At 27.1% G+C, this 24,437-nt stretch overlaps 1 protein-coding gene across 1 annotated transcript in view; it reads right to left on the reverse strand.

The window, feature by feature from the left end:
• The window catches only part of LOC136969648 (uncharacterized), a 128,638-nt gene extending 104,482 nt beyond the window's left edge, over nucleotides 1–24,156 (reverse strand). Inside the window, exon 1 of the mRNA XM_067263919.1 lies at nucleotides 24,008–24,156. Within this exon, the coding sequence (XP_067120020.1) occupies nucleotides 24,008–24,142 (135 nt within the window). The 5' untranslated portion in view covers nucleotides 24,143–24,156. The remainder of the gene's footprint in view (nucleotides 1–24,007) is intronic.
• Nucleotides 24,157–24,437: the final 281 nt, after the last annotated feature.

The following is a 24,437-nucleotide window of genomic DNA, read 5'->3' on the forward strand; positions in this document are numbered from 1 at the left end:
CTGGTTTAAAGTATTTTACAATGTATTTTTCTTCTTGAGAAAGGTCTTTTAACAAGACCGAAAACGTTTGAAGTTAATAAATTTGGCTGCACATTTAAAGGTTTTCGAGTGTTTATCTATTAAGTTATATGCAGTCTTGGAAGAATTATTACTTTAAATGTAATAATTTTTCCAAATATGAAATATCTAATAGAATTATTTTCTAAAAGCATTTCAGAAGCAATCACAGTTAGTAGTGATATTTCTGTAGCAAACAAAAATCCTATTAAATAATAATTTAATTAAATAAGTACTGATTATTTTCAACATCCTATTATATATTACCCAGAAAATATTTAAAGAAATGTTTATAATACATTATGATTACTTTAAATTTTCTGTTACTGGTTTTGTTGTGGATTTTAAAGAATTAATAACTATTGGCTTTTATTGGAGGACTGGAAGACTGAAAAGGGGTCATTAAGATCAAAAATGCATTCCTCCGATAAAACCTATATCAACAAATATTCCTTGTGTGATGTGTTACTAAAAAAAAAAAAAAGGGCCAAGTAAGCTTTTAATTCTTTAAAATTATGATTACTTGTTTATTTAAATTGACTAAGCTTGCTTTGAAATGTTTAAGATATAAAATTTTATAACAGGTTTTATTTTTAAACGACTTTTTAGCATTTTGGCGGCCAGTAGCCTAAAAAGGAAGGTTGTCACCAAGATCGTACAGTCTGGAACACAAAATTAATAAGTGGTGGTCCCTATTTGGGCAGACTTTGTCTTCAAATATTTAACTACAATAAAAGCCATAGGATGAAAAAACTATGAACCCAGAGGTTCTATTTATTTTACACAATAATTTTTAACGAATGAATTTTCATGAAGAAAACAATGATTAATTTCTATTAGTTTCTACTGCAAATGTTTACTTTCAACAGAATGGGGCACCATTATGGGTTAATATTAAAATCATTGTAATTTTGTTGTTGTATTTATGTAATTTTTGTTCAATAAAATTTAAAATTTTTTAAATTTCAAAAGGGCATTCTTTGCCCCACCCTATATAAATGTTTATTGTAATAGAGGCAAACCTTGTTACAGGAGAGACTTGTCTCCTTTTTTTATAATTGAATACAAACACCATTGTATAGTTTTAGGATTTAACAACATATGCCATCATGACTCTTATTAAAGCTATTACTTTATGTAAAAAAAAATAAAGTGGAATAAAATATCTGACAAATGCCCTCATGACTCATATTCTTTTGATACAATTTTCAATTACATTTTAGCAATTTTGTGGCTCAATTTTGTTGATAACTTTTCAAATTTCTGCTTTCAATTCAAGAATTGTTCTTATTTTAGTGACATAAACTTTGGACTTTACAAATTTCAGAGAAAAAAGTTGAATGGTGTCAGATTGCATGATCTCGGTAACAAATTCTGATCACTGTTGTGTGAGATGAGTTGCCCAAGAAACTTCTGTGGCAACAACTCAGATGTTTCATGTGCCATATGACTGGTGGCACCATCCTGCTATAACTATGTCTCTCAAAAATCCATGCTGTTCACATGAGGCCATGAAATTTCCAATATCATCTTGCAGTAATACTCAGCATTCACAGTAACTGCATTTTCAAAAAAAATATGCCTGAAAAATTTTCCAATCACTCCACCAGTCCAAAATCCATAGCAAACTCATTCATTGGGAATGTATCAGTTGTTCTTTGCACAGTCATTCCATTTGGCATATTCTCCAACTGAAAATGCCATGTAATTTGTGCAGTCACAGCAAAACTTTCCTCGTACTTGTAATAAGGTTTGATAATCATTACGTGCTCCTCCATCATGCATCACTCCATATTAACTAACTGCAATGTGTTTACCACAAGATGCCACTTCATATGGCATTACCAATCCAATGGGAGAAAAATGACATGAAATTTAAATCCTGCATTAATTTTTGGACACCCTTTATTTGTCTCTCAGCCTGTTCTTTTGACAATAAACAATCTACAAAAGAAAAATTATATGAAATTGTTCTAAATTGTACAAAAAAAAAAAAATCTAGGCTCCGTTTTGGTTTGGCACAATATTTTAATGAATTTATTAAGGAATTATATAACTTCAAGTATAAGTTTAAATTAAAAATTTTCAATAAAAAATAAATATATTAATTTATTTATTAAACAGTTTAACTTTAGCACTTAGTTTATTTACATGATGAAAATTTCCATTTCAAGAAAATGTTACTTTAAGTAATTAATTTCATTTACCGCTATCAAAGGTTGACAACCAAATAAATCATCATCTCCCTTTCTGATATTTTTGCATTATTCCTAGATATCATAATTTTAGCTTTTACTGAGATTCTTGAAATTTAATGATAAATTATTTTATATTAGCAGAATTGATCATTAATTTTGAACAATGACAAAATATTTAGTTATTTCACATTATTTAGACAGATATGATTATAAAATTTAACTTTTTTCATTATTAACTATAATATGATGAGTTAGATTCAGTCCATTATCTTAAAGTAAATATTGCCTTAAAGCAAAACAATCTTTTCCACCTGCCAGTGCATATAAAAGCCTAAAAAACATACTAATAGTATAATTTATTAAGCAGTAGGCTTAAAGAAAGATGCTAAAGTAATAAAAAAGAAAGAACCCTGAAAACTCTCTTAAGAGAAAGGTAAGAATCAAAAATAATAAACATGAATAGAATTGAAAAGTACCATATTAGTGAAGCACAATAAAGGAAGGCACCTTGAAGTGGGATATGCCTATATAGTCTTAAGAACATTTCACAATTTACAAAACAAGAAATATAATGGTACTATGATATTGATTTGATTTTGAAATAACTGCCAAATTTATAGCTACATTATAACAAGCATATTAGAATAGCCCACTTTTTTATAATAATACTCAGAATGATGATAAAAGAAATTCTTTAAATTCACTAACAATTCAAGTCACAATATCCAGATACAATAAATTATTTTATATATGATATGATGATAATTGTTACATTAGCCTAAAATTATTTAAAAAGCTGAGATAATTATTATTATTATTATTAATCATTGATTTATCCATTAAAAATTAATTATTCAATATTACTAGTATGTTGTATTGTCATAATCATTACTATAGTTTATTCATCAAAGTATTATGTAATGAGAAATGATAAAGAACATTACAATTTTTTGTATTTGTATTTTACAGTTGCTTTAGTAGACACAAACTTGAGTGATATCATCTCATTTAATAGAAAATATAAAAATTCAAACTTTTCTATTAGTTCACATACTGTACATCTTTTATTCATTACTATATTCTTAATATTCCTCAAAGAGAAAACTCCAGCAGTATCTAAATATTAAAATGTCAGTGACAAAAATTTTTATTTACTCTTACAAACTTTGCACTTATCTTTTTGCACTTTTATAAGCTTAGCATTCATTCAAATTAAGTATTGTTTGACTATTCATCCATTCTCAAAAGTTTTAAAATGTAACAGTATCATAAAAATATTCTGATAAATCTCATTGATATTGATTACCTGATAGAAATATTATCATTGTTATTTTTTTGATATATCTATGATAACATCATTAAAACCTTGAAGATAAGAAGAATAATCAGAAATATTTATTAATTCATATTTAGTCAAAGAATAAAAATAAATACAGAATCTCAATACATGCACTTTTGATCAATGTGGATTTCAGTTAATATGGGTCTGTTCTGACTTCTGAGAAAAGTTTATATTGCCAACTTGACAAAGCTCAGAGCCAGCAATGCTAAACCAATTCCTTCTCCCTATTCCTGCTCACCATTAGTAAGCAGAAAAAAAGTGAACCTTAGTTTTCCTAGTATAGTACTCTTATTTAGATCATTTAATTTCTATTTTCACATGTAGTCTAGTGCAATTTCTGCAAACGTTTCAGTTTTAATTCTTCAGCTTTTACAAAACTTCTACGAAGAAGAAAAAAGAAGGCAGTAAGTATATTGGTAATGCTTGATAAACATTTTGCTTGACTTTTAAAATCTTTTACTTCATGTGTTTCTTTTTTTTTTTGGACTGCTTTAGTAGTTAGTCTAAACTCTCTATAATTGATCTTTAAATTTTATTTTCCAATTTGTTTTGTTGTTTTGATTTTTGTGTTTAATATTGTATTTTTGTTATATAGAATTTTTAATAATCAAATCTAGAGAAATGTTAATTATGTCATTTTCCATGTCTTTGCTCTGCCCAAGTGAATATAAATGTAAAAATTATGACTTCAGACAACTTCTTACTGATCTGATTTGCAAATTAATTAATTTTCCATTGACTGTTAACTTTGATGTGTGGTTTTGATATATGCAATATATGTATCAATCCAATTACCCACATATATCATCAAGGGTTACCTATAATGAGATATTTCAAATTTTTACTAATTTTCAATTAAATATATCTTGCTTTAAGATGCCTTTCAATTACAGAAAAACACTGGTTATTGCAGTTTTGTTTAATGCAGTTACTGATTTGATACTAAAATCCTGACCTAATTGTTCTGCCAAAAAATTGAGTTATTGTGGTTTTTTGCACCAAATGAACTAGCTTTACAATGTTAAATAGCACTTTTTGTATTTATATTAGTATTAAAAAAACATTATAAACACAAAAGAAAATATTTTTGCTATATAGCAATCTCATTTTCATTTTCGTATTATATAACTTCTATTTGAATTTTATTCCATATGATATATATATAATCGAGACGAGTATGATGATATATATATATAAATCGAGACGAGTTGATGATGATGATAATAATAAATCAGTGCAAAGCCCAAACGATTAAGAGTTGAAAGTTGAAATTTGGTACACAGATTACGTCACGAAAATGCACACTAAGAAGGGATTTCTCAAAATTCCTCCCCATGGGGGAGAGGGACAGGATTAAGGCTTAACATTTCCATCAACAATGGAAGTGTTAAGAGAAAGCGACGTGCAAGAGGCAAATGCAGCATTTTTCGTTTTTGTGGGAAATCAAACATATTTTTAGACCCATCTAAAAATTCTGCAATTAGTCTGGAAACGGGGGACCCAATTCTTGCATTCTGTGAAAATGGGTAAGGTTGACTATAACGTAATAATCTTAATTTTCGCTAAAACGGTTAGGAGTTGAAAGTTGAAATTTGGTACACAGGGTACCAAATTTAAGTACCAGAGTGTTAAGTAACAATAGAAAACAAGAGAAAGCAACGTGCAAAATTTATGGGCGCTGGAGAGAGGAGGGGGGGGAAAAAAAAAGAAAGAAAGAAAGAAAAAAAAGAGTAATATGTTAGAACATATTCGATTTTCAAATTTAAACAGATTAGTTCGATTTTTCTCGACCTTTCTTCTTTAGAACATTCGATGAAAATCGAACAATATAATCAGAACACATCGTGAAAATCGAACAATATTAGAACATTCAATTTTCAAATTCGACCTTTCTTTAGAAATACTTAGTTTGTTGATGAAATTACTCTTTTTCTTTTGTGACTATAATGTAATAATCTTAATCTTCGCTATCGTTACTTTTGCCCGAGCAATGCCGGGCCTACCTGCTAGTATATGTATAATTTTCTTTGAATCTTTAACAAACTTGTTTTCCATTGTTGTAAACTTAGAATGCTGAAGCTTAGTCACACAGTTAATGTTAATAAATTATCAACACAAATAAGTCTGTTCAGCATAGATTTTATATTTATTCATTAAAAAGTGTTAATGATGCATCAAGAATTTTTTTTGGTCTGTTTATAGTAAAAATGACTAAAGTCTATACTTTTAATAGTTTAAAAAATATTAAGAAAAGACAAATTTTCTTTAATACTCTATGAATAAGTTAAAATTGGATAAAAATCATTAGAACATATACATATTTTTAATAATGTTTAAAAATTATTTTTTCAGTCATATTGTGAATCTTTTATATGCCTATATCAAGCTATAAAAAAATCATTAATAACCCTAACAGATATTAACATTTCACAGGCTCATTTTTGTCATAAAATGTTCCAAATGCTGGACTTATAACATGTAGAGCTAAATCTGTGATGACAATGTAATTTAAAGAATTTCAATTTCCCTTAAATCCAATCCCTTAACACTATTTGTCATCTGTAAGTCTTTTAAAAACTAGAAAGTTTTTGAATGATTTTTTAAAATTCAGGAATATTTGTAAAAATCTCAAATTATCCGAAGTATTAGCTTTTTAGTACAGTAATAATTAAGACTAAATGGAGCACAATAAAAGATATTAAAAGTGTTTGTTAAAATATGCACTTATTTTTTCATCTTCTGTTTAAATGTAAATTAAAAATAAATGTTTCAAATCTAATTCTTATGAAGTTATCAAAATAATTCAGTGTAAATAATTTTAAAAGCAAATAAAAATTACAAAATTAATACTGAACATTCACTTATTTATTTTTAATCTAAATATTCTAATAGAATTAAGCATTAATAAATTGAACTAAAAACTTTTTTAGGTGAAAACAAAAATGTGTATCTTTAAAAGTTCCTAAATTAAATATTAAAAATATTTAGATATCTGACTTGCTGAAAATGTATATTACTTAGAAAAAACTGAATTTTGTCAATTTTAAAATTTTTTTGCTTATTCTATTTTACTTTTTTATTTATTTACTATTTATCATAATAAAAGTCTTTAATGAAAATATCAGTTTCATTCTAATATGAATAGTTTACTTTTAATTATGTTTCTTTAAAAAAAATTAATAATTTATATAGTTATTTGTACATCTTTTTGAAAGCCATTCACTTCTTGGTTATTCTATATTAATTCTATTCTTTAAGTAATTCTGGCATTTCATGTGATGGAATGCAAATACAAATATAAACAGTATAAATATTTTTGATTCAATTAGAAAGTGGAATGTCAACTTTAATAGCTGGAATAACTCATGTTTGACTTCAACAATAAAAACAACAATAATATAAGCATATATAAGATTATTATTTTATATATAATTAAATCTTAGTAATTAAGGAAAACTAATATTACCTTTAGACCAATAAAAATAACTTCTGTAGTACCATAATATGAAAACCTACTCTTTGATCAAAATTAGTATTAATTGAAAAAAAAAAAATCAATTCAAATTAAATATTAACATATAAAGTGCATTAGAAACATTTAAATTTGTCAAATTCATAACTACTTCTAATACCTAAATATTTTTCTGCCCACAAACTAAAAATATCATTTGTCCATTCTTTAACTTCAGGTTAAACTTCAAAAGCTTTTCTTATTAATTATGAACTAAATAATATGTACTTAATTGTTGCTGATTATAAGCAGAAAATTAATTGTGTAAAATAAATGCTAAAATGGAAAAATTTCATGTCAGTCTATTTTATGTAAAATCTTTTTTTTTTTTTTAAACTGGATTTTGATCTTATTCAAAACATGTTCTTATTTTAAGTTATAAATTTAGTGTTCCATTATATTTTAGATATCTTTCTAATGCATGAATACAGTAATAAAACAGAATTAAGAGTTTGATTTAAAATTTTATATTAATTAAGGTTACTTCCTTGATACTGTCTATATTTTTAATATCAAACAAACAAAACAAAAACAAAAAAATCCCAATGACATATTTTTAAATATGTAATGTAAATTTAAAGTGCTGCAAAACAGGATTAACTCAACACTCTCTTTAAGTCTTTTTTTCTGGAATTAAAAATTGTATAAAATGTACTGACATTTTTAAAATGTAGTTTTTAAAATAATTTTTGAAAAATTATTCTATATTTTAAAGATTGAATTATATTTTAAATACCAACAATGTTTTAATTACTACTTTTAGGTTTCACTATTAAAATATGAACTTCATTTCTCATTTTATACTACATTTAAATTCCTATTATTAAAATTTCATTTTTTTTCCCTGATTGAAAACACATTTTCATATAATTAATTAATTTATTTAAATATAAATTTGAATATAATTCTTTTATCTAAGTATTTTAATAATATGTATATGAGTAGTTTGTCAACATTTAAATTGAATTTCCTACAAAAAAGATAATTATTAAAACCCATTAAACATTTCTTAAAATTTTTAAATTTATTATACCTATAAAAGATTTTTTATAATTTCAATTTCAGAAGCAATCTAAAAAGCTGTTAAAAATCCTATAACGGTTTTATAATTTAATAGCATAAGTCTTTTTAATTTTAAATTTATCACATTCCTTTGGATTTCAGATTAAACTTCCAACTGTACAACAATGCTTAATTTTGTTGTTCTGAACATATATAATGTTATGCTTTAAAAAAAATAATTTGAATTAAAACCATCTACCGTAACAAATACTGAACTATTATTAGATAGAAAGGTAACATTTTTAGGAAAAATTTTTTATTTGAAAAATTTTAAATAATTATTTACTACAAAAATAAAATGCCACAAATTTTATAAGAAAGATTTTATTGCCCAAACTATGCTGTAAAATTGATTATTTTTATATTATACTGAAAAAAATTAAACTAATCAATATACAATAATTCAATAAACAAGTAGGCTATGCAAGAAATCCAATGTATTTTAATTTTTTTTAAAAATAATACCAGATTAGTAGACTATTAATTTCACTTAATCATTAGAATCTAAAAATTAGACAGTTTTATTTCAAAATGTTACTTGAATTTTTTAATTTTTATAAAATTAATTTGAATTAATATGTAACAAACTTACATGTACAGTATGGTACTATCTAGCAACAAAATTCCGTTAGCAGTTTGTAATTTTATCTGTAGTTTACATCAGTTCTTTAAATATAAGCATGTTACTGGTTAAAGAGCAACTACTGAATATGATTGGCACCACTAATAAAATGTAAATTTTATCTTTCAATGCTGTATCATATTACAGTTGACCTTGGAATAAACCACTTGCATTTTTAAAACTTATCCCTTCACATAAAATACTTTTACAAATTCGATTTATTTTTAATTTTGTAATATTTATTTAAAAAACAAACATTAATTAATCTATAGTACATTTTTCACGTTAACACTTTCCTTTTTTTTATCATATATTTTTTATAACGAATAATCAATTTGATGATGATAAATATGACATCATTGACAATAACCAATCATCAGAATCATTGGCAATTGTTTATCAGAAATTTTATAACTGAAAATAATAATAATTTAATTACTTTAAGCATACAATAGAAAGACCTTAAGTAAATGACTGGAAGAAATATATAAAACTGGTTCTAATCTAACACAGGATAAGACGAATTAAACGTCTATGGTTTTCCCATGCTATCACTTCCGGTACAATAAGCGCAAGAAACGTATAAATGTAGGAAATTATTTTCCCTTATTCTAATTGTCTATATCATTAAAAGTTTTCAAAAAAAAGTAGACTATTATATTCAAAACAGGACTAGAAAAACAGTTTGTAAGTCATGTAATCGTAGATATATCTTTCTTGCTTTATTCAAATTGCTTTCGTTATCTTCAGAGTAGATTGTCACGCTAATGATAGTTGACACTACTTTTCCACAGTAAATATTTAAAACTGTTGAGACACCACCTTATTTTTGGAAATAGGCCAAGGTCGGTTATTCAACCATCGTCTAGTTTCTTAAATAGTTATAACGAAGATAATAAATGTTTCGTATCATCCTAATTGTAGGCGTGGGAAGCGTTCACTCAACTCGAGCACAGTTCAGTAATTCATTTGAACTGCTATCTTTTCTTACGCATTAAACCACATGCTTTATCAATGTATTTAATTGAATTCGCATAACTTAAAATGGCGATAAGCGCCAATTTTCCTGTACGTATTTGTTTAGAGAAGTAACAGTATTCAATTACCGAGACGAATTCTTTAAATCAATCGAAGCAAAGAAGAAGAAAAAATAGCTATGTATTGAAACAAAAGTTCAGATAAAAAAATCATCATCATTATGGAAAACAATTTCGAAAAATTTCTACTCAGAAATTGAGAAAAAAAACCTAAACTCTGCTTAAAAAATGTAAAAATAGTATACTAATGAATTAAAGATTAGTGAAGACATTGCTTCCTGTTTATGTAAATGTTAAGTTTCATGTTATATTTCATTCTTTTTAAAAGATTTCAAAATTAATATCTGAGAAACAAAAGATTAATTTAGTAATAGCAGTTAGAATCATAAACATTTGTTCATCAAAATCCTTAGTGCTATTGATTTGATTTGTTTCGTGTAATTCAGCCTCAATACTTTTTACCTCATTCAAAATCCAAATTTGGTAATATCCTTGATTCAAATTTCGTATTATATATAAGTTATCACCGATTTACATAATGTCATGAAGGCTATGGTGTCACTTTATGACCTATAAACTTTGACGTAACGATTGTATTAACAGATTTTTCATATAAAAATAATTATTACGAAGATATATTAGGCGAACCGATATAAATTGTTGCTAATAGATGTTAATGACCTTTTATCATCCAAATTCGAAATGAAAGTAATGGTTATGCTCGGCTGAAGACATTAGGAAAACGTCTGTACTTGACGTCACACGGACTAACCCCTTCCTGCTGACAGCAGTTACTTTTTAAGTCGGGTCAAGCTATCCCAGACATGGTTAACTGTCCTGTTTGAGTTTTAGTAAAATGGGTCAAGACGGAATAAATATACAATGCGTCCATCCGTTACTTCTTTATGTATATATGCTTTTTACTTTTTTATGAATAAGCAATATCCATAAAAAAATTCCATAACTTAAAAAACAGTTACTATGACATAAATTCCTAAGAATAAAATTTTAGCTTAAATCTGATCGTTCAAAAGAAAGAAAGAAAAAATGATAAAACTTGAAATACTAAAAATAGTTTAGCCTATAAGCATTCAAACTCTTTCTTCCTGAAACTATTATATATTTCAGAATGATTTAAGAAAGCATTGTCTTTCTGAAGAACTACCACACATTCTTGAACATCAATTTAACAATTCTTTCCCAGATTTAAGACCGGAGGCAAGGACCATATGTGGGCAGCAGTGAAGATAAGAAAATTCTAAATAACTGCCTGAAAATATTCCAGTCCCTCATCAAAATTTCTTTTTATAACATTAAAATAATAAAACTTTTCAAGAAACAAATATATAATATATTTTTAAAATAATAATTTATAACAATCTGATTTAGCGTTTTAATATAATTTAATTTCAACATCAGAAGTGACGTTATCACCTAAAACTTTTAACAAAGTTCAGAAATATACTACGTATTTATGATAAGAATCATATACTGTAAATAGATAAATTTATAAACGTAATATTTATTACGATAATATATAATTTCATTTAAAATAAGTTGTTAGCAAAAATAATGATCATATTAATAAGGAAATATATATGTGATTAATTTCTCAAAGGAACCGATAATAAATCCAAGTTAGGTTAATGCCCTATAAATAATTTAGATAATGTTATTAAATGTTATCCTGTCTACCAGACTCCGTGAGATTTAAGACTACATTGAATAAGACGAAAGGTTTGATTGGTTTGGGCCAAACTAATAACTTAACATTTATAACAGTAAGAGGCCCGTGGAAAACAACTGGAAGAAAGTGAATGACGCGTGACGACAGTTTCGACCTCTGACCACAACGTGTCATTATGGGCGTCTTCTTGAAAAAAGCGACATTTTTCTCTTTTCGGCCAAGATATACTTTCTTCTTCGAGTTATTTTTCTTTATCTCTATTTTATTTTTACCTAAATTTAAAAATTTCGAAACAAGATTAAACCGCATTATGAAGGTGGACAATAATAGTCTACGTACTGTACAGTACTTTTAAATTATCGTGTTTAAAAAAAAGGGTTACCAACATGACCGTTTGTTTTAAAAATTTTATTAAGAGAACAAGATTGTACAATCTGATTAATAAACCTGAAATAATCAAGGAAAAACCGGAAATATTCCCTTTTGAAATCAAGCAAATCATCGCTTTAATTTTTCTCAAAGAAATTAAACCATTGATAGTACTGTATTAAATTACTCTCTTTTTGATTTTATGTATATAAATTAAAAATTATTCGCATTAAAATTTAGAACATTAAAAAAACTATATGATGAGTTTTATTATATCATTTAATTTGATAATAAAAAAAAGAAAGAAAATATTAAATATTTAAAGTGCGATTATTCATGTGTAACCGTATGTAATAAAAAGCAGATCAGTTACCCGAAAACAAGTTCGCTATTCTCAATATTAATAAAAATAACTAAGAAGCTATATAAAGATTCTAGTTTGATAGTATATATTTTTACCGGCTGTATCTATAAACAGGAAGGCATTTTAATGCAATTACAACAACTGGAGTAATAACAATAGGGAATTGTTGAAAGGGGAAGATGAATATATCAACGATGCTTTTTTTAAGTACCCCCTACTTATTGTTTCAAAACTGAAATGCTTTCATGTTATTTGCAGCTGTTATATATTAATTCATTTTGAAAAATTATTAAAATGATTCTTTGTATCCATCTTCATTCACTAAATTAAATGTTCTTCACGCATTAATTCACTTATATTTTATCCAAACGCATCATTACCTTAAATTATTAATTTTTATCCGGCATAGTAAAAGTAGGATCATTCAGCGTATACGTGTTACATAGATTATTATTAACAACTATCATCACTTTTGATATCTTTCAGCGTAAAATTCTACAATTTACTGAAAAAAATAACAGTCATTTAAAACGTTTCCCCCCCGAAAGATCAAGAATTTACCATTACTTTCTGTGACTTCTATAAATTATATTTCTCCGACGAGATCTAACAATGACTAATAAATAACGCATGCAAACTTTCGCTGTACGTTACAAGAATTATGCATTTTACCTGATAAAATTGTAAAACTTTTACGTACTTATTTATCAAAGAACATTGGCCCCTGGAAAATGAATGCTACCCAGCTGTTATCTATTTTGGAGCTCTCTCCCCTAGACAAATGAGTCACGAATGGATCGATGAAACCTTGACAAAATGCGATTCTGCAGCACTTCTATTTCGTCCTTGATCGAAAACAACTGACCTAATTCCTTATATTATATTAAATAGTTTTGCTCGAGTAATTAAACTGAATATACAGGGAATATGTTTTAGATCAAATATTAAGAACTAAATTTAAACATGTCTGCGCGCACTAATCTGGATCGCGATAGTTTACTTACCTGAAACTCAACTTCTATCATTAGAATCTTCATGTTCCCGCTTTCATTTCTCATCTGGGAAGTTACATCCCGAATCAAGCCATCACCTGGAAACCGGATGGTGACCTACTCGGAAACAGTCATGTGACTGCCTTTTTCGAATGGTGGTTCTAAACACAAGGTCGTAACTACAGGTCAAGGTTGTATTACTTTCTTTTGGGTTGGTCCTAATGAATATTCAGATTTAATATTACCTATTCCGATTAAATGTGTCGAATCAAAATTTCATTACTATAGAGAGAACTGGTGTTTGCGAGCACTAGAATCATGGCTTTGGGTAGGAAATAAAAAAAATTTACTTTCAAAAATTAATTAAGTACTAAATTTATCATCTTGATTTAAAGAACAGCTGCAAGAAATCTATCAGAAATAAAAAGATATTTAACAGGTGGTGTGTAACACCTGCAGAGCGATCTCAAAATCAGTTTCACAGTTTAAAAAGGAAAACCTGAAAAAGCACACTGAAATAATGAGGCATTTTATTATAATAGAATTTAAACTGGTACCATCTAAAGAAACAACGATGACAGATGGGTGGAATCTATATAAGCTATTAATAATATGCATAAAATCCAAAATCATTTAAATATATTAAATTTATTTTATTTTAGAATACAGATTTGTTACGCAAGGTACTAGTTTACAATGAGATATATGACTAATCTTAATTTTCCTCATTACCTCATAGGACTGATTCGCAATGAGTTAGTCAGTACGGACGAAGAATAAAGAACCGTTAACTTGAATTACCAATTGAAATCATCAGTCCACATCAGATTCGAATCCTTCAGAGCTGCAGGAAAATTCCTCACTGCATGCCATCCAGTTATCTTTATTTCTATAATTTTTGAATGTGCGATGTTTATAAAAACTGCACGAAAATATTTTTTGTGCATTTTATGCGTTAGTTCTTTTTTCTTTGTTATTACAAAGCAAAACTCTAAAATGTAATCAAAATTTTAATCGAGCAACACATGATGCTTTTATAAAAGACGAGTTGACTATCATGATAATGATATGGTGCATACAACAACTTTAATGAAAGGGTGAATGGATTAATAAATACTCCTATTAAAATATTCTGACCATTGACTCACCAGTCAAATCGACCGCTTGGGTAAGGTCGTAAAAACTAGCACCCATTGCAAAAACCACGCAATGGAACGATCGAAAGTATGTCTTCTTTTTCGTGTATCCTCAAACTCCTCCCACATACAGTCCACTGACCTTCGGATCATAGGTCCATGGCCATGAAACCATGTGGGGGAGAAAGAGCGAGTATCTAATTTCATCAAGCGTGATTCAGCATCATCTACTAATAGATGTCACTCTGTATTATCAGGGGCCTGACAAGGGAAATAACCGACTTTAGAAGGATATATATTTTCGCCATTTGGAATACAAATTTTATAATACTATATAACAAACTTTGAATACTTAAATATATTAATACAAAGCGGATTTCAAATTTTTAAGTATTAAATCTTCGTTAAAATCAATATGTTAAAATCTAATTTTTTCAATTCAGTATTCTAAAATTTTACTCTAAAAACCAGGAAATAAATAGTTTCTTTTATTGACCATCGTCAACTAATTTAATTAGGAAAATTAATGTTATTTTCAGTATCAAAAACAAATACAAGTGAAGAAACTTAAAAAAAAAAAATCAATAAAAAAAATAAAAATTGTAACAAAAAGCTTTCAAAACAAACCAGAGATATGAGTCAGACTCGTGGGGATAGACCACACGCAGTCGATATGCTTACTATAATAAGCTCTACCAAAAAAGTGAAATGACCTTTCAACAAACCATGAACAAATGAGAAATATTAATGTTTTAATAAAGCTGTATGGCACTTAAATAATGCAGCTGAGAATTATCTAATGTTGAACAGATGACAACAAAGTTCACAGATAAACTACTAGCATTCACGAATAAGAAAAAAAAACTTCCTGCCATGCTTGATAGCCATAATTTGATTCGGTATCCGAGTTTCGTTCTGGTAACATTCTAGGCAGAAAATGTTTCACTGATTGCAAAACAAAGTAAAAACTATTTTTTATTGCTTATATATATATATATAATTTTTATTATTTAACTTTCGTAAACAATTACAATCAACAAATACTTTCCAACGTATGACCTTCCGTTATGTCCTTGTTACATCTGCAGTTGGGATGGATGACATAAGGTGTGCCATAATAAACAAGGACAAATCGTGGAAATTTTAAACACGATCAATCTTTGTAATGTATAAACGGTCTATTTCGCTTTAAATTATATCTAAACTGTAATTATGCTTTCGTTAAAATACCCATCAACTCGAAAAATTCAAAACTATTATGTATGTAAAACAAGATGAGGTGCGCCACAACAATCAAGGACGTATATTTTCTCTTCTGTAGAATCTTTTAATATTTTGAATACGAAAGTCAAAACAATGTGACGTAGTGCATCCTTGAAAGCCAAAAATTTATGAAAACAGGTTTTTTAAAATTAGGCAGGCTAACAATATTCACGGAAAAGTGATAAATTATTAACAATGATTTCAAGAATTTAATAATCAAAGATTTTCATAAAACAATATTTAAATTTTGAAAAGAAAAAGAAAAGTTCAAAAATGACGAAAATGCATCAACCCAGGCATATTTTGTAGGTTATTGCTAAAATCAAATTATTGTAAAATTGATTTTCGTCGTATCCCTAATTACAATTGTTTATTACTACGTAAAATTGTTATAATTAATTTATTTTAGCGATGGAAGGGAGAAAAACAGACCAAGAGACTTTAAACTGACGAACAATTCAATAAAATGCTGAATAATGCAAGGATATTTGACCAGCGTTCATATAAATGTAATTAGATTTAATTTATTTATATTGCTGAGCTAAAATTTAGTTATGATCCGCTGAAAATTCGACGCCGTTTATACACTTATTAATGCGAGAGCATACACGTAATATAAACAAATGCAACGTTTAAATACATATGATGAAAACTTCATCCATATTCTATATTGGACTATGTCTGTGCTGTGTTGACTTTCACCCAAAGCTGCTTTTGTTGCATGATAACGTTCATTCACCTCCTTACAACATAAGTTTTTCGTACCTCGTTGATCTTAAATAACCTTTCATCCTTGGACATAATTAGATTTCATTTTCGTATTCATTTTAACACTTTGGGAAAAAATATCCGTCAACAATTTTTTGTGCTATTTCAGAAACTTAAAACAAGCATTAAGCAGGAAGCTTGCTTGCTTTTTCAATCTTTTTAGTTAACAACATTACCTATTTAACAATGGTTTGGAGAACATACCAAAACAATGGTCTTTTATCAGTTCACATTTTAAAAAACCGAATGAGTTATTTTTATTTTTCCAAAACTACCGTACTTAATTCAAAAGCCATCTTCTTATCACCTGAATTTGTCGAGGGCAGGACATCAAAATATAAAAAATTTTACCATTCAATAAATGCTTAAATAATCGATCTTACCTTAAAAGTATTGATATTGATAAAAAAAAATAAATATTTAAGTCTAGTTAATTATAGGTATTTATATATATTATTTGTTGGACTTCCTTGTAATTTTAATATCACCTAAATAAATGCATTGACATAAATCATCATCATATTTATTAATGAATGTATTCATCTCCATTTTAAAATTTGATAAATTATTATGGTAAATTTTTGGCAGACTGCTCTAGGAAGTAAATAAATCTCAACAGGTTACTATGCCAAATAAGGGAGCTAGGAGGAAAAAAAAATTCAAAAAATTGGAATTTATCTATAAACAATGAACTTGCAAATTCTAGGAACAAAGTTATTAACAACTTGGCATAAAAGTTCTCTCATTAATCACACAAATGTTTATAGCACTATAATAACAGACTGCCAAGTTTTTTTTATTAAATAATTTACCATTACCATTTTACTTCTAAAAAATATATGCAAGTATTTCAAGTTTAAACACACAGGCTGAAGTCTACGTAAAATATTCAAAAAATTGTTTTATATACATTATATAAAAAGATTTCTGTTTACATCCCAACAATTTCAAAATAAGAATGATATTGAACAGATATCTAAATACATTCAATGATACTTAAGTATGAAGTTATAATAATTGATTAAAATTAGATTTAATACGATGTTGCTCTAAAAAGAAAAGAAAAAAAACATTACCAAAAATTTTTAATGGTAAAACTTACATTAAATACAGGCTTAAGATAGTTGTCAAATGAAAATTTTTTAAGCTTGTTGCTTTTTTGTTATATTGATATAATAAATAAATATCACTAGATTAAAGATATACAAGATGTGTCAATTGATTTACAGTCTTAATGATAACATTGTTTAGATTATGGTTATATATTTCTGAAATTAGTACAGTAATACGAAATTACTGATATTTTCACAAATCATTAATCGTAAACCTTGAATTTTTGGGTTTTTTTTCAAACTAATGCTTAAAATCACAATAAAACTTTTTAGATTTTGAAGAAAAAATAAGAAAATGACGTATAGTCATCCAGATCAACCCAATTCACAGCAAAAATCAACGGACATCTCACGACCAGATGATGATCATCCACCCTCCACATAATTAAACATTGACAGGAAGTGGTTTATTCGTGTTAGAACTGCCCTAAAACCCATCCCTTCTATTCAAAAATATATGGGTTTCTGCGACCTCTAATCTAAATTCGAATTATAGATTAATAAATTGAAGGTTTACGGACCAGTTCTAAAATCATTTCACCCAATTTTTCAGATTAATCTTCATATATTTATCATCTAGACCGATAATAAGGCTAGGAGGTTACTAGTTCGATTAATAATTCCCCAACATTACTCAACAACCATCGCAGTCTCTTACTCAATAGGCAGAGCTTGTTCATACATTCAAATTTTCTCTTCAAAGTTTATACGTTACCGACCTAAATTTACCGAATTCTGCCGCAGAGATCAACGGACGGATATATAATTGATCTATTTAACAATAAACTTACCGAATTTTACGAGATTTCGTTGATCAATTTCAAAGAAACATGATTACTACCCGGCAGTATCTGCTATCACATAAATAAATGGCGCTCCTGATTCATTCATTCCCATTGTAAAAGCCGTTGAAAGTATCGCCATCTGGTATACGTTAACAGAAATATTTTAATTCAAACTTGGGCATTTTTGAAGGCAAAATATACAAAATCGGATTTATTAAAAAGATTTGACATCATTGATGTTTTATTTTATAGAAATGCCAATATCGAAATGAAATGTGGCGTGTATAAAAGAACACTTTACAATGGAGTAATGCCTTCTAATTATGCGATATCGCCCATAAAAATAGAACTAACAGTGTATATATATCGAATACTTTCAGATAAAAATGTAAAAATTTAGGTCAGAAATATATTTACATATAAAATTTCGTTTTTCCTGAAATTTATTGATATTTTTAGTGTTAATTCCGATCGGTTTCAAAATTTTTCCCACGTCCTTAAACGTAAAAAACACGTTATTTTGCTATGATAAATTCATTTTCTATTAAATTTTTGAAAGATTTCACTTTATAAGATCTACTGGAATTCTATAATCAGCAATGAAGATACGATTTTCATCAACAGGAAATTTCTAAAGGTGAATGACATTAAATCAAGAAGGGTTGGGCCGAACCAATAGAGGCCTCAATCAAGATATAAAAAAAATAGGGTTCTAGATACAATAAATCGTATCCCGCCCTTATGCATAGATTTATGATTATGAGCTAGATACAGCCAGCATTACAATGCTTTTCTGATGTGGTGTGAATTGTCCCTGTACACAATCTATTGATTTAACTTAAAAAGTAATCAACACTTTAATCGAAACAGTTGTTCTGGTTATGAAAAGATCTACTCAATAATAATAATAATTTATCTGAAATAAGGTTAAATGAAGTCCAATAGGACTAAAAATAAATGAAGTAATTCATAGAAAAATCTACATAAGAAACAGAAGCTTCATTGATTATATAATGGCACAAAGTGACAACTTACAGAAATTTCCAACTCGTAACAATGTGAATGTGAACTAAATATGCACCCGATTTCTTTTGTTTAAAGAAATGTTTCCTTTATCGGTTAATTAAGACAAAACTTATGTAAAATATTAAATTTCTCAATAACTTATTTGTATGTTATTACAGGTAATTATATTTTTAACTCTATTACTATTTAAATTACCAAATATGTATATTTTAACTACGTAAATGAAAATAATAATAATAAAAACAACAATTCATTCAAATATGTCAGTGTCATTATATTGAAAAAAAAACCGATAGCCTTTTAAATCAACAACTTACAAGTCAGCAAAATTAATAAATTTGTCACACTTTTTCATTAATAAAATTCGTTACAACAGCTTAATGATTCTAAGCGCTTGCATACAGTTTATCCTTACATTTTCTATTAAAAAAAGAACAAAAACAGGATAATGTTAAACTGAATTAATCATGAAGTTTGTCGATTTAAAAATTCCTTGATTAACTGAAAAATATCAAAATGCAAGATTAAACTTTAACAAATTATTTCGAAAGATATTTAAAGAAATTAACATTTTGCATGTTTATACAGTATTTACTTAATGTAAATACGGTAAATTTCGATTTTTGATATTTTGTTGGTCCATCATTTTCCTTTACAAAATCAAGACGAATGTAACGTCTTTAGCAACGATCCAAACAGACGGAAAACGGACAAATCATCGTTATAATACATGAAGTGTGACCGGAACAATGCTATTAGACCGTTAAAATCTTTATATAGAACCATGGCATTAGTAAGACAATTAATTGCAACCTATTACCGATCCTATACTCAAAAGTCAATCTTAAAACACATAAATCTCATTAATAAAATTGAAATTTTCTTAGAGACTATTGAAGATTTATTCGTATTGAAATTCCTACTGTTTCCCAAAGAGAATTTAAGCAGCTTTTCTTCTTTTCATACACACGTGCGGCTTAATGAAGGGAAGACTGTTGACCTTCAAAACAAAACTTCAACTGGTAGACTCTTCTGCTCTGTCTTATGCAGAAAAAAAAAACGAAAAAAAAAGGTACAAGCAAGCTGAAACATTTGCCTTCACGAACTAAAAAATAACAATTCAAACAAAAAAATGAAAATAAAAAAATAACTTTTTCTAGATTTATCCCATAATTTTTTTTTCCTTTTATAAATGTAACAGTTTTCAGATCTATATCAGTATTTTTGCAAATTGATATCAACTGATACAGATCTACAATGTGTTTTTGTTTAACGTAAATAAAAAAATACATTAAAAAAAATGTGTACTCTATGGATTCGCGTTCACATAATTCTTTTAGAATTTTAACATGAAATTCTTCTTTCTATCTGTGCTAATGGGGATAAACTAGATTTTTAAATATGAAAATTTATGCATTGTAACTTAAAGTATATCAAAGATATTTTTTTTACAGTCTAGTTGAATAATTTATTATTTTTTGTAAAGACAAAATGGTTCCTCCGTAACCGAATCAAAATAATTTAAAAACAGGATATTTTTGTATTATTCTTTAAATATAAATACAGACTAAAATAATAAAACATGTTTTGTTTTTCACGAAGAGTTTAAAGTTGAGAATCGCATATTGTTTTACATGTCTGCAGCGATAAGATTCGAGATATACAACAATATAACTATAAAGTGAGGTTAAGTACCTTTACATTAGGAAACATTTCTAGAATATATTATAAAATAGAGCAATGTTTTCGTGATAAAGTTTTAGAAATAATGTCTTTTACAATAGTTTCATAAATATTTTTGATTTAAATTATATCGTATTTCTAGTTTACAAATACAGTTTGCTTTATTCTCAAAGTACGAAAAAAACAATAATAATCTATGACTTGTCGATGCATTACGATTGTTTAGAATTCTAAATGCATTATTATTATTTTATTTTTTTTTTTAAATATTATCGTAATGTCCAAATTGACAATTTGAAGACAAGACCTACTTTTAATAAAAACATTAGATTATTTCTTTTTTTTTCTGTCACTGATGTTTCCATAAACGTTTTTCGAAGGGATAAAAATAACCTACCGCAGCGTTACTCATCACTAATTCTGTTTTAGAATTCTGATATTGAAATAAAGTTTGGTATGAGCTCTTTATATTTAAATTATTATTATTTTAAGTAGGTTTACAATATGGTAAATGCGTGCCTCTAGATGCGATCTCTTACTAAAACAAAAAGCATTCCTTGCAATCTAGAATAATTTGGCTGCCGTCTTTGAAATAGACTATAAAACGATTGTTCTTTTTTTACATATATATAAAATACTTTGCTTAAAATAGTCACGAAATTCTTTTCCGTCACGAAAATTATAAATAGAAACGGCGGCATCAGAAATTGATGAATGGTCATGAAAACTTTCAACGAGTGAGCGAAGCGAGCGGGGCGAAACCCACTAATTATCAAATAAAATCTATTAATAAAAAAATTATCATCAGAAAAATATATTAGAAAATTCGCTCGATGAAATAAGATATAAATAAAATTGCATTTCAAAAATAAACAATTGTACTTACTTTAGGCAAATTAACAACGAAATTCCTTTATTATGAACCCTCCTACAAATAATACTGTAGATAAATGCACCAAACATACTGCATATAAACTGTCAGTGAATGGGCTTTTGTGATTCTCTATCTGATAAATGTTTTCTATTTTAACGCTCAGTCATTGGTAAAATAACTTTAATATTAGCAATGCTCATTTAAAATAATTTTTATACGCTTCTATACAAATAGGAACATTTCAATTAAAAACAAATCAGTTTAAACAACCACTGAGTCATTTAATTTTGTTTTTTCAAGTTACGTCATTTAACATTTATTCCGGATGTGTGATAATTTAAATTTACGTTCTTGTTAAGAGTAGATTGTAGAGTTATGTTCAGTATCTATATATATCGACTCTACAAATAAAATGATTATTATTTGAAATAGACCTGATGCTAAATTCGTCTTGTTATTATTAACTATTGTATTTTATCCAAATAATTATTGATAGAACAGAAACAATAAAAATAAACTCGATAAAATTAGCACATCTGGAAGGATTGTTAAAAACTTAAGTGTCGGACTTGAGTTGGATGGGATAAGGCAGGGATGGCGAACCTTTTTGAGTCCGCGTGCCATATTGTAAGCATACTTAGCTTTAAAGATGTTAATGCGTGCCAAAGTCTTAGACTTCGAATAATGATATTTAAAGAAATTAAACGAATACGCTTTAATTCGAATAAATGTAAAAAATCTGATTGAAAAAAGGATGGTCAGGTGATAAACAGAAAGGATGATTGAAAAAGACAGAAATCATATGATACATTACGTGCCAGATGATTTCTCTTACGTGCCACTTTGGGCACGCGTGCCATAGGTTCGCCATCCCTGGGAATAGGCAAAGCAACATTTGGTAAATATGTCTCTTGGAAGGGCTTTTATGGAAAACTGGCCCCTATTTACGAAGAAAATCGGGAAAATTTCACGTAGCCAGCTTGCTGAACAGCGTAAACCACCTATCAATTGTCAGTGTTCAGGGGTTTTATCCGCTGAACACAGACATGTTACTAGTATCAGACATTCCAATAAAAAAATTATCTTTACAGTAATTGAAAATTAGTTTAAAGAAATGTAATATTATTAATAAATTAAGCAATAATTTTAAATTTCAAATAAATATCTCGACTTTAGTATGTTTTCCTTATTAATTACTATATAAATATAAAAACTTAATATTAATATATATAAAATTTACTTTTGTTATATAAAAATAATTTAATAATAAAAAGAAATTAATTAATTTCTTTCTATTCTCCTCCCCTCATTCTTATCTTCCCCTATTTGGAGGAATTAATTAATTAATTCCTCCAAATAGTTTTATCAAAAGCATCTTCCCCTAAAAGTAAACTAAAATTTAATTTACATTGTCTATAATTCTTTAAATTAGTATCAAGTACTATCGTTATAATACTTAATAAACGGATATCTAAAAATATTAACGAACCACTTAAGATGTTTTCTGTCAGCTGATCTTAGTTAACAAAACAACTATCCTATTATTAATATTTAAACCAGGCTACTTCCTTATTGGTTTAGATTTTACAAAAACTGCTCTTTGTTCGGCAAAATAATACAATTATTAATATTTCAACCATATTTGTTTACAAGAATCTCTTAAATATAATGAGTAGGAGTCTTACTCATACAGCTAACAACTAAACATAATAGAATTTATGACTTTTAGTTCTTTCACTTTAATAATGACCATGAACCAACTTTGTTTAAACTATTAGCCTATATTTTAATATTAAATTCTTAAATATAAACAAGGGTTTAAGAAATTTATATATATTGCTATAATAACCAGAAATATTTAATTTATTACGATTCTAAGTGTTGCTACGTGTTTAATATTTAAATCTTCATATTAGAATCATATTATTTAAAATATTTATTTAAAGATTTACAGTAACGTATATATACTGTATATTTAACATCAGTACTCTTCCAACCATTCCAATAATTTAACTAATTACTAAAGCACGGAAGTGAATGTTTAAATGTGTCATTTAACACGTGTTTAGCAAAATTCTCCAAATTAGTATATATATATATATATAAACGTTTAACTTACGTAAAATAATTCGTTTGAATATTCATCATTTTCAATTATTCTAGTTAAATAATTAATTTTGTTGAGTAGAAACTGTTTTAAATTTGAAAGCGCAATTATATTCGTGTCATCCATCTTGATCAAGTTTAACGTCATCAGGATGCGGATTTCCTAATCACGTGTTTCTCAAATGAGTAACATTTCTTAAATAATTAGCATTAATGCATCATTGTTAACATGAAAATGAATATTTATAATTTCTAACTTTTCTGAATGTAAACTTTATTATAATTTATTTTATTTTTATAAATTTATAAAAGGATAATCGTTAAACAAATTGTATTTTTCGCTTCAACAAATTTCTAAAATTTAATTAAATTTTATATTTTGAATTGTAAATCATTTGAATTATTAAAAATATTCCGCATAATTTGCATATTCCTCTGCTCGA

The sequence above is a fragment of the Centruroides vittatus genome, unplaced genomic scaffold (assembly GCF_030686945.1).
Source record: "Centruroides vittatus isolate TY-2023 unplaced genomic scaffold, ASM3068694v2 contig_18, whole genome shotgun sequence".
NCBI classification, from domain to species: domain Eukaryota; kingdom Metazoa; phylum Arthropoda; class Arachnida; order Scorpiones; family Buthidae; genus Centruroides; species Centruroides vittatus.